The sequence below is a fragment of the Schistocerca gregaria genome, chromosome 4, assembly GCF_023897955.1.
Source record: "Schistocerca gregaria isolate iqSchGreg1 chromosome 4, iqSchGreg1.2, whole genome shotgun sequence".
Taxonomy (NCBI): Eukaryota; Metazoa; Arthropoda; class Insecta; order Orthoptera; family Acrididae; genus Schistocerca; species Schistocerca gregaria.
The window spans coordinates 290,112,100-290,128,641 of NC_064923.1; the positions used below are offsets into that span (position 1 = coordinate 290,112,100).

At 37.4% G+C, this 16,542-nt stretch overlaps 1 protein-coding gene across 3 annotated transcripts in view; it reads left to right on the forward strand.

Moving 5' to 3' along the window:
- Positions 1 to 16,542, forward strand: part of LOC126266691 (GILT-like protein 1) — a 76,273-nt gene that overhangs the window by 38,780 nt on the left and 20,951 nt on the right. The window contains exon 5 of one of the 3 annotated variants that reach the window (XM_049971125.1): positions 1,956 to 2,073. The exons of the other annotated variants lie outside the window; for them this stretch is intronic. Coding sequence (XP_049827082.1) covers positions 1,956 to 1,979 — 24 coding nt within the window. The 3' untranslated portion in view covers positions 1,980 to 2,073. Of the gene's footprint in view, positions 1 to 1,955; positions 2,074 to 16,542 lie in introns of those variants that run through there. 3 annotated transcript variants of the gene reach the window in all.

Consider the following 16,542-nt stretch of genomic DNA (forward strand, 5'->3'; position numbering starts at 1 on the left):
GTGAAACATATTATGTAAATTGAAGAAGGAGGGTGGGGGACGGGGGGAGAAATGAAGGAAAGAGAAACAATTATTGACCTCAGCTGCATCAGGATTTTCACCGGTGATGAGTGAAAATGTGTGCCGGACCAGGATTGGAACCTGGGATCTCATGCTTAATAAGCAGTTGAGTTAACCACAGCATCATCCAGACACAGTGTTTATTGGTACTGCATAGACCATCTTGGCAAGCCTCTTGGCTGACCACGTTCCCACTTAGCACCATCTATCCGCAGTCCCTGTCCATGTCCATGTCCTCCACATTCGCCACTTAGACACCGTGCAATCATATAAATGATTCACCTCGATAGGTAATGGACACACCACATTCAGTGCAGACACACAATTATATCCAATCTCCTGTGGGACTCTCTAAGCTCTAAGCAGCAAGCATGGAGGATATGGACAGGGACTAGTTGGGAAGGGGCATTGGCTGAGATAGTCGATGCAGTTGCAATAATCACTGCGTCCAGGTAGTGCAGTCGTTGACAACTGCCTAGTAAGCAGATCCAGGGTTCAAATCCTGGTTTAGAAACAAATTTTCACTCCTTGCTGCCGATGCCACACAAAGTTCTGATGCGGCTGATATCAATAATCCCTTTTCTCTCCTTTCTCCCTCTTCCTCCTTCAATTTACACACGTTTCACAGCTGCAGATTCCTCATGACATCTGTTCTTTCGGACATGTCAAAAAAAAAAAAAAAAAAAAAAAAAAAACAGTTACTACACATTCATATCACTGAATATTGACTGATGTCTACCTCTGGCTGTTCTCCACAATAATATTCCCAACAGCAATAAAAGAATGTAGCTCAACAGTTACTATTAATTTATTTCTAAATCCTCCTGTCTTTCATTAAATAAATGTTAGCCCCACAATTAGTTTATCTGATCATGGTGGTCAAATGATAGCAACAAAGTATCATTGTCAGTCATGTTTGGTAAGAAAAGAAAAGAACAGTTTCACAAAATTATACTGACTCAGTCATGTTATTCAGAGGTAGTTTAATGTATGAACAGTGAGAAAAATCTTACCAAGGGAACACAGTACACGAGAAATTAAATTCTTTATTAAAAATAATCTTGCAACAATATGAACCATTCCTTTACAGTGTTGAAGCTGAGAGACTGGGTGGCTAACATATGAAGTCAAATTAGATTCTGCCAGGAAGAAATAGCATCATTTGTTGCCAAGGACTTGCTCTAATTAAGAGTCAGAGCTGCAGTACAATCAATATAGCAAAATCTTTCACTGTGTATTCACAAAGGCAAAAAACAATGAACTTTCTGCAAAATACTTAAAATTCCAAGAAAAAAGCAAAGACAATATGGACTACTGTTAGGCAAGAAACAAATGAACTTGGTAATGCAGATGATACGCAACTCCCTGATGACCATCGCAATGAGACATATGATGTATGTTTCATATCCTTAGCCAACAAAATCAATCAATTATTCTTAACAGCAGCTGAAGAAACATGGCCAATAAATGGACCATCAAAAACCAGATACATTAGATCTACTTAGATAAGCATTGCATATTCCACCAGAAAAATCAGTTTTACCCAGTCAACGTTCAGGGAGCTCACAAAAATCATTAGATCACTGAGAATGATATTTCAACAAAAGTCTTAAAACCTTGTGTTGACATTGCCCTCTTTGAGTTACTTTTGTAATCAGTCAGTGAACAAAGTGTATTTTCAAAAGATTGAAATATGCAGCAGTAACACCCATTTATAACACCAGCTATTCACACACCCATCTCCTTTTTCCTTGTCCTTCCAAAAAGATTTAATACAGTAACTTACAACTGCAGTGTTTCCCCTTTTTAGATATATGTGTGTGTGTGTTCAGAATCAGATTTGTTGTTACTATGCAATTTGAAATGTTGCACCTGTAAAACAACTTTCTTTGCAGACCATGTCAGTGCAGCTCTACTGACTTCGTCCACCCCTGCAGCTGTTCTTGTGCCGAAATCTTAGAATTTTCAAGCACTTTCGAATTTCTAAGAAGAAACACAACATACTTCTTCTTTTAACAAATGCTTATAATTACGTATCAAGGTACACTCAACTATTGTATTTCAATATGTATCGATAGGGAAACAACATTCATATAAGGGGTGTTCAAAAAGAAATGAGCTGGAGGCATAATTACAGAAACCAGTACCTGTATGTTAGAAGTATTGACCCTGGCTATTGAGACAGTTGTCCCAGTGTGACACAAGGTGGTGAATGGCTGTCTCATAAAATTCCCGGGGCTGCAATGTTAACCAGTTCCGCATGTACAGATGGACATCGTCGTCTGAGGTGAATCGTTTGCCCCTCAGAGCCTTTTTAAGGGGACCAAAAATAGCATAATCACAGAGAGAGAGGTCCGGACTGTATGGAGGGTGGCCAAGAAACCCCCATTTTAATTTCTGGAGAAGTGCCATGACTGTGTTGGCCATATGAGGCTTTCAAATTGTCATGGAATAGAATGACCCCACAGGTGAGATTGCCTGGTCGTTTTGATCTGATTGCTTGGCGAAGGGTGGCCAAGGCTTGGGAGTAACACAAGGCATTCCTGTGCTGCAGGAAGTGAATCAGAAGGGGGCATCTTGGTCAAAGAAGAACATCAGTATAACCTTTCCTGCACTCATGTGGATGGCCTTGGCTTCTTTGGTGGTGGTGACCCTGGGTGCTTCCACTGGAGATTTTGTCATTTTGATTCTAGTTCAAAGTGCCAGGGACGCATTCCCTTCCCGAGCATAGCACTGCAGATGAGCAAGACAGTGGGCCATTCGACATTCTTCCTGGTGTGGTAGAAGACTGTGGCGCACCCTTTGGGCACACAATTTGCACATCTGCAGTCATACCTTCATGATGGTGTGAACATTTCCAATCCTCAATCCAACCACGGATGCTATAGGTTTCCCTGTTACTCAGCAGTCTTGGGTAATGAGTGCATCCACCAGCTGGACAATGTCATCGATAATGAAGCGTGATGCTCCAGACCATGCATCATCGGCTATTGACGTTCTTCCTTTCCTGAAGCACTTGTGCCATGCCTTGACCCTTGCAAGGGACATGCAGTGTTCGCCATACACTTCTGACATTCATCGATGAATTTCTGTTCCTCCTACTCTTTCCGCTGTCAGAAAACAAACATTACCTCTTTGCTCTTCTGTTGACGCTTCCATGTCACTGTTTGCGATGTGACTGGCAGTGTTGGATGATTGATGCATGCTGCTGCTAGTTCTATATAGTCACATAACATGCATGCTTGCCCTGTAGCGACAGGCTGTGAACTTCCATGCTCTAGTCGGAACCACACCTTGTTACACATGCCATGATATTACCCTCGAGTCACCAGTTTGTGCATTCCAGACTCCAGCTCATTTCTTATTCAATGGCCCCTTATATACGCAGTTTAAGGTTGACTAAATAATGATTTTTTTCCTCATATCTCTAGACGTCTTCATCAGCAGAATCATGGCGTTTTCTTGGCAGTGCACTGTTCTACTCCAAACTTGGATACCAACTCACAGAGGTTCAAAAAACTCCTCACAGGTACCACAAACATTGTGCAGATGATTCATGTCCAAACAACAGAAAACAGACTGACACTTTAACAAGTAACCTAACAGAAACAAAACTGGATTTGGAGAGTGGAAATTGCAAATATGGTCTCCCACAAGATTAAGTGTACAGTCTGCTCCTGTTCTTGATGTACACAAATTATTTTCCACAGTCATTTAGAATTCTGTAAAGACCTATGAAGTTTCCTGATGAGACAAATATATTGGCACAGGAACCAAGTGCACCCATCTTGGACACAGTTTGTAGAATAATGGAATGTGTTTACAGAAAATAACTGAGTAGTGTTTTTTCATAAGTCGATAAATGCTCAGTTGATCAATCAGCAAAAACAATCAAGATCATGGAATACCTCATTTATTAAAATTACTAGGTTTGGCATGTTTAATCAGCCATCTTCAGATTATGAGCACTGTAAACATATGAACATGCTTGTTAACCAGGAAGTCAGCCTTTACATAATATATTACAAAAAGATGAGAAATACTACAGTGTAATGTTTACCCATTTTTCATGGAGCTGGTGGTGTGGTGAACAGCTAGCGCCATGTGGTCATATCAATAACTACTGCTAGTGGCTTTCTGCTAGGGGTTAAATAGTGTGCAAGTCATGTGCATTTGCATAATTGTTTCAGCTGCAGCCACTGGGAACTCAACTTACATATAAAGCATTATAATTTGTGAATAAAATGTAAATATGTTGTTGTTGTTGTGGTCTTCAGTCCTGAGACTGGTTTGATGCAGCTCTCCATGCCACTCTATTCTGTGCAAGCTTCTCCATCACCCAGTACCTACTGCAACCTACATCCTTCTGAATCTGCTTGGTGTATTCATCTCTTGGTCTCCCTCTACGATTTTTACTCTCCACGCTGCCCTCCAATACTAAATTGGTGATCCCTTGATGCCTCAGAACATGTCCTACCAACCGATCCCTTCTTCTGGTCAAGTTGTGCCACAAACTTCTCTTCTCCCCAATCCTATTCAATACTTCCTCATTAGTTATGCGTTCTATCCATCTAATCTTCAGCATTCTTCTGTAGCACCACATTTCAAAAGCTTCTATTCTCTTCTTGTCCAAACTATTTATCGTCCATGTTTCACTTCCATACATGGCTACACTCTATACAAATACTTTCAGAAATGATTTCCTGACACTTAAATCTATACTCGATGTTAACAAATTTCTCTTCTTCAGAAACACCTTCCTTGCCATTGCCACTCTACATTTTATATCCTCTCTACTTTGACCATCATCAGTTATTTTGCTCCCCAAATAGGAAAACTCCTTTACTACTTTAAGTGTCTCATTTCCTAATCTAATTCCCTCAGCATCACCCGACTTAATTCGACTACATTCCATTATCCTTGTTTTGCTTTTGTTGATGTTCATCTTATATACTCCTCTCAAGACACTGTCCATTCCATTCAACTGCTGTTCCAAGTCCTTTGCTGTCTCTGACAGAATTACAATGTCATCGGCGAACCTCAAAGTTTTTATTTCTTATCCGTGGATTTTAATACCTACTCCGAATTTTTCTTTTGTTTCCTTTACTGCTTGCTCAATATACAGATTGAATAACATCGGTGAGAGGCTGCAACCCTGTCTCACTCCCTTCCCAACCACTGCTTCCCTTTCATGTCCCTTGACTCTGATAAATGCCATCTGGTTTCTGTACAAATTGCAAATAGCCTTTCACTCCCTGTATTTTAACCCTGCCACCTTTAGAATTTGAAAGAGAGTATTCCAATCAACACTGTCAAAAGCTTTCTCTAAGTCTACAAATGCTAGAAACGTAGGTTTGCCTTTCCTTAATCTTTCTTCTAAGATAAGTAGTAGGGTCAGTATTGCCTCACGTGTTCCAGTATTTCTACGGAATCCAAACTGATCTTCCCCGAGGTCAGCTTCTACTAGTTTTTCCATTCGTCTGTAAAGAATTCACGTTAGTATTTTGCAGCTGTGCTTATTAAATTGATTGTTCGGTAATTTTCACATCTGTCAACACCTGCTTTCTTTGGGATTGAAATTATTATATTCTTCTTGAAGTCTGAGGGTATTTCGCCTGTCTCATACATTTTGCTCACCAGCTGGTAGAGTTTTGTCATGACTGGCTCTCCCAAGACCGTCAGTAGTTCTAATGGAATGTTATCTACTCCGGGGGCCTTGTTTCGACTCAGGTTTTTCAGTGCTCTGTCAAACTCTTCACGCAGTACCGTATCTCCCATTTCGTCTTCATCAACATCATCTTCCATTTCCATAATATTGTCCTCAAGTACATTGCCCTTGTATAAACCTTCTATATACCCCTTCCACCTTTCTGCCTTCCCTTCTTTGCTTAGAACTGGGTTTCCATCTGAGCTCTTGATGTTCATACAAGTGGTTCTCTTATCTCCAAAGGTCTCTTTAATTTTCCTGTAGGCAGTATCTATCTTACCCCTAGTGAGATAAGCCTCTACATCCTTACATTTGTCCTCTAGCCATCCCTGCTTAGCCATTTTGCACTTCCTGTCGATCTCATTTTTGAGACGTTTGTATTCCTTGTTGCCTGCTTCATTTACTGCCTTTTTATATTTTCTCCTTTAATCAATTAAATTCAATATTTCTTCTGTTACCCAAGGTATTCTACTAGCCCTCATCTTTTTACCTACTTGATCCTCTGCTGCCTTCACTACTTCATCCCTCAAAGCTACCCATTCTTCTTCTACTGTATTTCTTTCCCCCATTCCTGTCAATTGTTCTCTTATGCTCTCCCTGAAACTCTGTACAACCTCTGGTTCTTTCAGTTTATCCAGGTCCCATCTCCTTAAATTCCCACATTTTTGCAGTTTCTTCAGTTTTAATCTACAGGTCATAACCAATAGATTGTGATCAGAGTCCACATCTGCCCCTGGAAATGACTTACAATTTAAAACCTGGTTCCTAAATCTCTGTCTTACCATTATATAATCTATCTGATACCTTTTAGTATCTCCAGGGTTCTTCCATGTATACAGCCTTCTTTTATGATTCTTGAACTAAGTGTTAGCTATGATTAAGTTGTACTCTGTGCAAAATTCTACCAAGCGGCTTCCTCTTTCATTTCTTAGCCCCAATCCATATCCACCTACTACGTTTCCTTCTCTCCCTTTTCCTACACTCGAATTCCAGTCACCCATGACTATTAAATTTTTGTCTCCCTTCACTATTCGAATAATTTCTTTTATTTCATCATACATTTCTTCAATTTCTTCATCATCTGCTGAGCTAGTTGGCATATAAACTTGTACTACTGTAGTAGGTGTGGTCTTCGTATCTATCTTGGCCACAATAATGCGTTCACTATGCTGTTTGTAGTAGCTTACCCGCATTCCTATTTTCCTATTCATTATTAAACTTACTCCTGCATTACCCCTATTTTATTTTGTGTTTATAACCATGTAGTCACCTGACCAAAAGTCTTGTTCCTCCTGCCACCGAACTTCACTAATTCCCACTATATCTAACTTTAACCTATCCATTTCCCTTTTTAAATTTTCTAACCTACCTGCCCGATTAAGGCACCTGACATTCCACACTCCGATCTGTAGAACACCAGTTTTCTTTCTCCTGATAATGACATCCTCTTGAGTAGTCCCCCAGAGATCCAAATGGGGGACTATTTTACCTCCGAAATATTTTACCCAAGAGGACACCATCATCATTTAATCATACAGTAAAGCCGCATGCCCTCGGGAAAAATTACGGCCGTAGTTTCCCCTTGCTTTCAGCCGTTCACAGTACCAGCACAGCAAGGCTGTTTTGGTTATTGTTACAAGGCCACATCAGTCAATCATCCAAACTGTTGTCCTTGCAACTACTGAAAAGGCTGCTGCCCCTCTTCAGGAACCACACGTTTGTCTGGCCTCTCAACAGATACCCCTCCGTTGTGGTTGCACCTATGGTACGGCTATCTGTATCACAGAGACACGCAAGCCTCCCCACCAACGGCAAGGTCCGTGGTTCATGGGGGGGGGGGCGGATGTAAATATAATATGACAATATTATGTGTAGTATTACACAAATATAACTGTTCAAACAAATAATATGAGTCTTTAATAATCTTAGTATAAATTTATGAAAGACTTTAAAATAGGAATGTCAACAGAAACAGTTGGATTGTTGAACGCCAGATGGTGATGCTTCTTGCTACTTCTAGTAATACCGTTTCAATAGGAAACATCGACAGGATGGCTATTGGTGGTCAGAGATAATTCTGTAAGATGTCATTTCCACAGAGATGCCGTATAACGGCAGCAGTCGACCAAAGATGTATGTAGAGGATGCTGTTACTATGGAGACATTTTGGGTGACTGTTAATGGTTAAAGGTGTATTTATTGGATGCTGTTCCCATGGAGATGATGTGGTTATAATAGCTGCTGGCCACTGTAGACATTACGTATAGGCTGACTTCCCTAATTAACAAGCACTTTTATGTCTTTATAGTCCTCACAATCTGAAGACGGGAGACTAAATGTACCAAAACAGGTCATTTTAATAATTGAAGTATTCTGAAATCCTAACTGTTTTTACTAACTGATCACTACATACAGATTGCAGTATCTCCTTACTGTGTTGGTTAAAAGTATAAATACTCAGTTGTTCAAAATTTAGATTTTTGTAGTTACAAATCATGCTTGTTGCTGAAATAGTTTTGTTGAAAGCCAATGTTTGCTGTTGTTATAGGGTGCTGAAAACAATCAGTTTTTGCAGAACTTGATATTTGCTCTCATCTAGTTAAAGTAAAAGTTGATAAATGCAAACTGTGTTCACATAAACTGAAGGCAAGCACTTGTCATCAGAACCAACAATAAATTAATGATTTATATTCTAGAGTATTGCCCATTTTGAGCTTGCTTTGTCAGGGAGAAGGAACATCAAGGAAGAAGCAAAAAGGAGGAATACTGTTTCAAAAAAGTACAGAATAAGGAAAAAAAGATGGCCAGACAGCACTTGTATGTGCCCAACATTTCATGCCACATCAAGGATGTCCAAAAACAGACTCTCAAAAGGAACAAGATCTGAAGAAGAAATAGTTAATACCAAATCAAAGGTAGCACAAACTTTGTACTATAAAGTTCAACACAATAATGAAGGGAAAAATCCACATGTGGTGAAAGTAAGTTTTGATATAAAACAGAATCAGCCAATATCAGAGCTCTCCCTGGGTAAAGTATTCTATTCAAGGCAGGTTTCACTATGCAATTTGTGCATTATGATTTATTCCGGAGCACAGAAAATGGAAGGGAAATACTTTTATATTTAGCTTGAAACAAAAGGACCAAAAGGATGCAACTGAAATTCCTCAGCTCTGTTTGATTTTCTCAGAAACCTTGAAGGGTCCCAGCCACAAAATGAAATTCATTTATTTTCTGACTCCTGTACCAGCCTGCCTTTGGGGAAGAAAGCAGAAAATTTAAGTAGCTTGTACATTATTTACCTATTCTTGATTATAGCTTGAATCCTGAAAGAGTGTTTGGTAGAGTGAATAAAGGAAGATATTACTTCATCAACGGAATACTTTAAAGTGCTGGAACAACATGGCATCATCAAGATTCAAAATAAAGGTTTTGATGTCTTTCAAAGAAAATTTTTCAGTGCGTGATGGCTTGTGAAAAGTCTAAAAAGTAGGTATTACTGTCAATGTGGGACACACAATGCAAGTCCTGAAAGGTTGAGATACAGAAATCCAGCAACAGTAGCCCGAAAGTAAGGAAAGCATCCACTTTGGAAAAGAAGAACATGGTCAGCAAGTAAAACAAAAAGTGTGTCTTAAAACTTATGAGACACTTTAACATACCAGAAGGAGCAGAAGGGTTTTATAAGGATATTGTTGAAAGTAATCAATACATTTCCATTTTAGTATTGTTGTAGCCAATATCTTGTGTTGTATATTAGTAGCATCTGCTGTCTTGCACTTCTGCTTATCACACATTCATGGAAAAATATGATACTAAAAGTGTTTTATTGTAGTACATTATTGTGTTTCTAAGCAAAAGAACAATAAAGTAGCTTTGTTTGTAATTAATATTAAAGATAAAAAATAATCAGAAAAAAATTATATTAACAAACTTTGAAACTTTCTTCTTTACATTATCGAATTTTGAAAAAAACCTTGTCCCTCTATCCTGAAACAAAGAACGAAAATTTTAGAAAAGCCAAATGTACAATCACAATCATGCCTACAGTAGCTGTGTAAATATTAAAATATCTTGTTTATGTAAGTAGTATTTCAGTACAATATTTAAAATATTCATTTTCTGAAAAAATTGCTTTATTTTGCATTTATTGAGTTTTGAGAAAACATTCCTCAATTTTACCCTTAAATTTACATGTATAGCACAATTACAAACAAATAAAAATGATTTGTAGGAACTAGAAGTAAAAATCAACAGGCACACAATGGATGTGACCCCATGTGTGAGGCACCTGGATATCCACATGAATGACAAACTGAAATGGCATCTGCCTGCTTTGCATATAAACATTTCTGCCTCATTTTTATACTAACATGCCAATGTATTTACTCTCTAATGATGTTTGTAGTTAATGATAGGGGTGAATTTAGAATAAACTGTGAATTTCACAGTCACAATAGTAGAAGTAAAACTTATTTCAATATAGATTTGTATCTCTAGCTACAATTCAGAGTGCTGTTTTATATCTGTGGAAAAAGTCTGTAACAGGTAGGCTTCAGGTAAGAAATTGAAAATCCCCATACATTGAAAAATTAAATAAAAGAGCACTTATCAGACACCACTTTTACGATTTACGAGAATATTTGGACTGTTGGATGTAAATTCCATATACCTTGATGTTCATATTAGATCTTTCACTTTTGTAGTACTCAGACATCTGATACTGGTCTCTGAATCTATAAAGTTACACAAAAGCTTAGTATATGTAGTAGATAAACTCAATGGGTGAATGGTGTATGTGGGGTAGGACCAGCTTTGTTTTGATGTACCTGTTTTTCTTCCAATATACAAATAAATGTATGTCATAATTCCAAACTATCAGTGTGAGCAGATTAGCAGTTGCTGTAACTTCTTGTTAGTTTACAAAAGTAGCAAGTAATTTGCAGCTTTGCCAGTACTCTGTGTATCACATTCTTCACAGTGTGCACTTCACAGCCAAGTTGGCAGATGATTATTGATAAATCAACCTACAATTCTAATGTTTATAGAAATCTTTATTAAGAACTTTGGCCATCTTTCTGTGGCTTGAATGACACAATTTCTTGCAAGTTTTTATCCACAGCAATAAATTTCATCCAATTATGAAGACATCAGTTGCAAAAATTTTCTCCATACATTCATTTGGCTTTATGGGCACTACATCTTCTTACAACATACATTAAATGTCTATAAGTTCTCATTACATATAATTCTCTACGACTGACAACAAGTCTTAAACTGTAGACAACTGTAAACTCCAATTTGGATACATCAGATGACTGCGTATCATTTTTCAATGAGTGCTTCTAACATTGCCACCAACATTCATGTAATAGGCAGCTGTTCATTATGATACTTTTATTTAGCTTATAAATACATGCCTCATACATATTGGCAAGATTATGAAAAGGATTGATTGCCACTCATCATGTGGGGCAGATGTTGAATCACAGACAGGAACAACAAAAACACTGCTTAACTTGTGAGCTTTTGGTCACACAACTGATACACACATGACCTCTGTCTCTGGCCACCAAGGCCGGACCAAGAGACAGTGGTCATGTGCACATGAGTTGTGCTTGCATGAATATGTGTATGTTGTCTACTTTAGAGGAAGGTCTTTCAGCCGAAAGCTCACTATAAGGTGAGTTGCAATCTATCATTTTTATAATATTGTCATTATTCCATTCTCGATTTTCTATTGTTTGATTTTGCTCATTTGGGATTTCTTAGTGCTTGAAAGACTTCTTAGTAACTGTAGTATTAATTTCTGATCATTGTTTCCTAATTTCTGAATATGGTGCTCGGATCAGAGGCCTCTACTATCAGTTTAATTTTGAGCCTGAAGATTTACCATAAGCAGTATTATATTAAATTGTGTAATACTTGTGGTACCATTTTATTAATATGAAGGTACAAAAAATTATAATGAACAAGACAGTAAAGTTATATGGGATAAAGACAACAATAGATGGTCATGATCTATTATTATTATTTCTTTCTTTCCTGTATCAGACATTATGTCTGGTTAAAAATGAAAAGTGACATGGTCCTTGATCAAGTGTGACTTCCTTTTAACTCTACAGTATATGTTAAATTGCATTTAGGAACTTTCAGGTAATTGAACATGTATCAATAATCACAGATTTCTGTAGTTGTATATATACATTTGGATGTAGCTGTATTGCGTTGATGTACTGGTGGATATTGTGTGGTATGACTCCTGGAGTTGATAGTATAATTGGTATAATGTCAACTTTATGCTGATGCCACATGTCCTTGGCTTCCTCGGCCAGTTGGATGTATTTTTCAATTTTTTCTCCTGTTTTATTCTATACATTTGTTGCATTGGGTATGGATATTTTGATTAGTTGTGTTAATTTCTTCTTTTTATTGGTGAGTATGATGTCAGGTTTGTTATGTGGTGTTGTTTCATCTGTAATAATGGCTCTGTTCCAGTATAATTTGTATTCATCATTCTCCAGTACATTTTGTGGTGCATACTTGTATGTTGGAGCGTGTTGTTTTATTAGTTTATGTTGTATGGCAAGTTGTTGATGAATTATTTTTGCTACATTGTCATGTCTTCTGCAGTATTCTGTATTTGCTAGTATTATACATCCGCTTGTGATGTGATCTACTGTTTCTATTTGTTGTTTGCAAAGTCTGCATTTATCTGTTGTGGTATTGGGATCTTTAATAATGTGCTTGCTGTAATATCTGGTGTTTATTGTTTGCTCCTGTATTGCAATCATGAATCCTTCCATCTCACTGTATATATCGCCTTTCATTAGCCATGTGTTGGATGCGTCTTGATCGATGAGTGGCTGTGTTAGATGATACGGGTGCTTGCCATGTAGCGTTTTCTTTTTCCAATTTACTTTCTTCATATCTGTTGATGTTATGTGATCTAAAGGATTGTAGAAGTGGTTATGAAATTGCAATGGTGTAGCCAATGTATTTATATGAGTGATTGATTTGTGTATTTTGCTAGTTTCTGCTTGTTCTATAAAGAATTTTCTTAAATTGTCTACCTGTCCATAATGTAGGTTTTTTATGTCGATAAATCCCTTTCCTCCTTCCTTTCTGCTTAATGTGAATCTTTCTGTTGTTGATTGTATGTGATGTTTTCTATATTTGTGGCAAAGTGATCGTGTAAGTGTATTGAGTGCTTCTAGGTCTGTGTTACTCCATTTCACTACTCCAAATGAGTAGGTCAATATTGGTATAGCATAGGTATTTATAGCTTTTGTCTTGTTTCTTGCTGTCAGTTCTGTTTTCAGTATTTTTGTTAGTCTTTGTCTGTATTTATCTTTTAGTTCTTCTTTAATATTTGTATTATCTATTCCTATTTTTTGTCTGTATCCTAGATATTTATAGGCATCTGTTTTTTCCATCACTACTATGCAGTCGCTGTGGTTATCCAATATGTAATCTTCTTGTTTAGTGTGTTTTCCCTTGACAATGCTATTTTTCTTACGTTTGTCTGTTCCAAAAGTCATATTTATATCATTGCTGAATACTTCTGTTATCTTTAGTAATTGGTGGAGTTGTTGATGCCAGTAGTTTTAGGTCATCCATTTATAGCAAATGTGTGATTTTGTGTTGGCATGTTCCAGTAATATTATATCCATAATTTGTATTATTTAGCATATTGGATAGTTGGTTCAGAGCAAGGCAGAACCAGAAAGGACTTAATGAGTCTCCTTGGTATATTCCATGCTTATCTATATTGGCTGTGATGTGATACTATTTGAATTTGTTTGGATATGAAGTGTGGTTTTCCAATTTTTCATTGCTGTGTTTAGGAACTGTATCAATTTAGGATCTACTTTGTATATTTCCAATATTTGTAGTAACCATGAGTGGGGAACACTATAAAAAGCTTTTTGGTAATCAATGTATGCATAGTGTAGTGACCTTTGTTTACTTTTAGCTTGATATGTCACCTCTGCATCTATTATCAGTTGCTCTTTACATCCTCATGCTCCTTTGCAGCAGCCTTTTTGTTCTTCATTTATAATTTTGTTCTGTGTTGTATGTGTCATTAATTTCTGTGTGATGATTGAAGTTAATGTTTTGTATATTGTTGGTAGGCACGTTATGGGGCGATATTTTGCTGGGTTTGCTGTGTCTGCTTGATCTTTAGGTTTCAGATAAGTTATTCCTTGTGTAAGTGTATCAGGGAATGTGTATGGGTCTGCAATGTAACTGTTAAATAATTTATATTAAAAACAAAGATTCCAAGACTTACCAAGCGGGAAAGCGCCGGAAGACAGGCACAATGAACAAAACACACAAACACACACACAGAATTACTAGCTTTCGCAACCGATGGTTGCTTCTTCAGGAAGGAGAGGGAAAGACGAAAGGATTTGGGTTTTAAGGGAGAGGGTAAGGAGTCATTCCAATCCCGGGAGCGGAAAGACTTCCCTTAGGGGGAAAAAAAGGACAGGTGTACACTCGCGCACACACACACACGCACACATATCCATCCGCACATACACAGACACAAGCAGACATTTTTCCCATGTGGAAGTTTCTTTCTATTTTATTTACATCATCATTAATTTGAACCTGTTAAATAATTTGTTAGATGTGAATGTGTTGAGGTGAACTTCTTTAGCCAAAAATCTGCTATTTTATTTTCTCCAGGGGCTTTCCAATTGTGCATACAATTAATTGCTCGGGTGACTTCCATGTTGCAAAATTATCACTTCAGGCATTTCTGGTATCATCTTGTATGTGTCTGTTTCTGCTTGTATCCGCCGTGCATGTCTGTTATGTTGTACCGGATTTGACAATATGTTGCTCCAGAAGTGTTCCATGTCTATTATGTTTGGTGGATTGTCTGTTTTAATGTGTGCGTTATCTATTGTCTGGTAAAATTTCTTTTGGTTTGTGTTGAATGTTTGGTTTTGTTTCCTTCTATTTTCACTTTTTTTTTGTATCTTCTAAGTCGTTTGGCCAATGTTTGTAATTTCTGCTTCTTTTCATTTAATTGCTCTATCGTTTCTTGTTGTGAGATTTTACCTAACCTTTTTTGTGTTTTGTCTGATATTTAATTTCTTATTAATTGTGTTACCTGTCCGATGTCTTTTCTCAGTTTTTCTATTCTGATCTGTAGCCTGTGTTGCCATGCTGGTTTTGTGGGTTTCTTCTGTGTGTTGGTTGGTTCTGATCTCTGCCTAGTGTGTATATTTAGTGTAGTGAGTGCTCCTATATAAACCAGTAGTTGTAACTCTTCCATAGCTGTATTTTCATTTATTTTGTTGTGTATGATTGTGTTGGTAATTGTTATTGTTGTTTCAACTTGTGGGTTATTTGGTGGTCTATGCAAGAATGGTGTAATGTCTGTATTTGTGTCTTTGTATTCTATATATGTCAGCTGAAATTTTTCTTCTGTATCTAACACGTGTGTCACTTCGCATTCTATTTTTGCTTGTTCTGGGGCTGTCTTAAGATTTCGTTTTCCTTTGATTGTTTAATTGTTGTGTGTTCTTTGTTTGTTTACTCTGGGATGTTTGAGTCCATTATTGTATTTTCTGCTTCTTCTGATTACACATTATTTTGTTCCAGTATTTGTTGTACATGTTGTTTGATGTTTTCTAATTCTGACTGGGGTATCCTGTTATTTTTGATTATTACATGTATCTGATCAGCTAGTCATTGTTCTGCTAAAAATTTTAATTCTGGGTATCTGGTAATAAATGTTGTGTATACTTGTGATCTGTATCCAGTTGTGTTGGTTCCTAAGTTTGTTGCTTGGCAATAACAGATCATGAGGTGTTGGTTAACTTCATCTGACCATCTCATCCTCTGTCTTTGTTTTCCTTCTAGGGTAGTTGCAGGAAGCGTATCATACAAAACACCTCCATTTGGGTTTACATCATTTTCCGTGTGGCTAGCAGTGTTGTTATCATTGTGGATGGGCTTAGGGTTCAAGCGTCGTCCCCGACTGTGACAGCGCTTATCCGAGGCTTTATTAGTTCTGTCCTGAATCAACTAGTCACACTAAAAGGGGGGTTAGCCCTATTAGTGGTTTGTTCTTTTCGTCGCCTTTTATGGCTGGCAGAACGTACTGGATGCCTATTCTTTTCCCGGGCCTCCACGGGTTGTTATTATTATTATTATTATTATTACTGAACAAAGATTTAAGAACTATGTACTGAAATTTAATTCTTTGACTCTTAAATTTAGCAGAAATCAATTTATTTGGACAAATGACTTCAGAAATCCTGCTGAAGATGCTCTGAGGGGTGTCAAGAGGATAGATACACTGCCAGAGAAAAAAACTGATGATGACTGTTTTCTAATCTGGATTATATTTCTGATTAATATAAGGTGATCCTTTCATGCAATATCCACACAGCTCTGACTAAATAGAGGGAATATGGAAGAGTTAAAGGAATGTACCACAAAAGGAAATTTGCAAGGAAACAGTAGCTGCTGATTGTACTTCAACATAATGTCATAGATGCTCTACACAATTTTTGCCATTGTCACTGCTGATCACCTCTGGATTCTATAAACTTTGTGATAAGTTTTTTCTAAGGATGATAATGTCTAAACATCTGAGGCAATAATTACGGACCTTAAACATGCATCTGAAAAACTATACTGGTTTGAATACTTAATTTTTGAGAGGTGATCTAGAGAGAGAGAGAGAGAGAGAGAGAGAGAGAGAGAGAGAGAGAGAGAGAGAAACAAATTTGTAGCTAAAGTTTCTATAACCA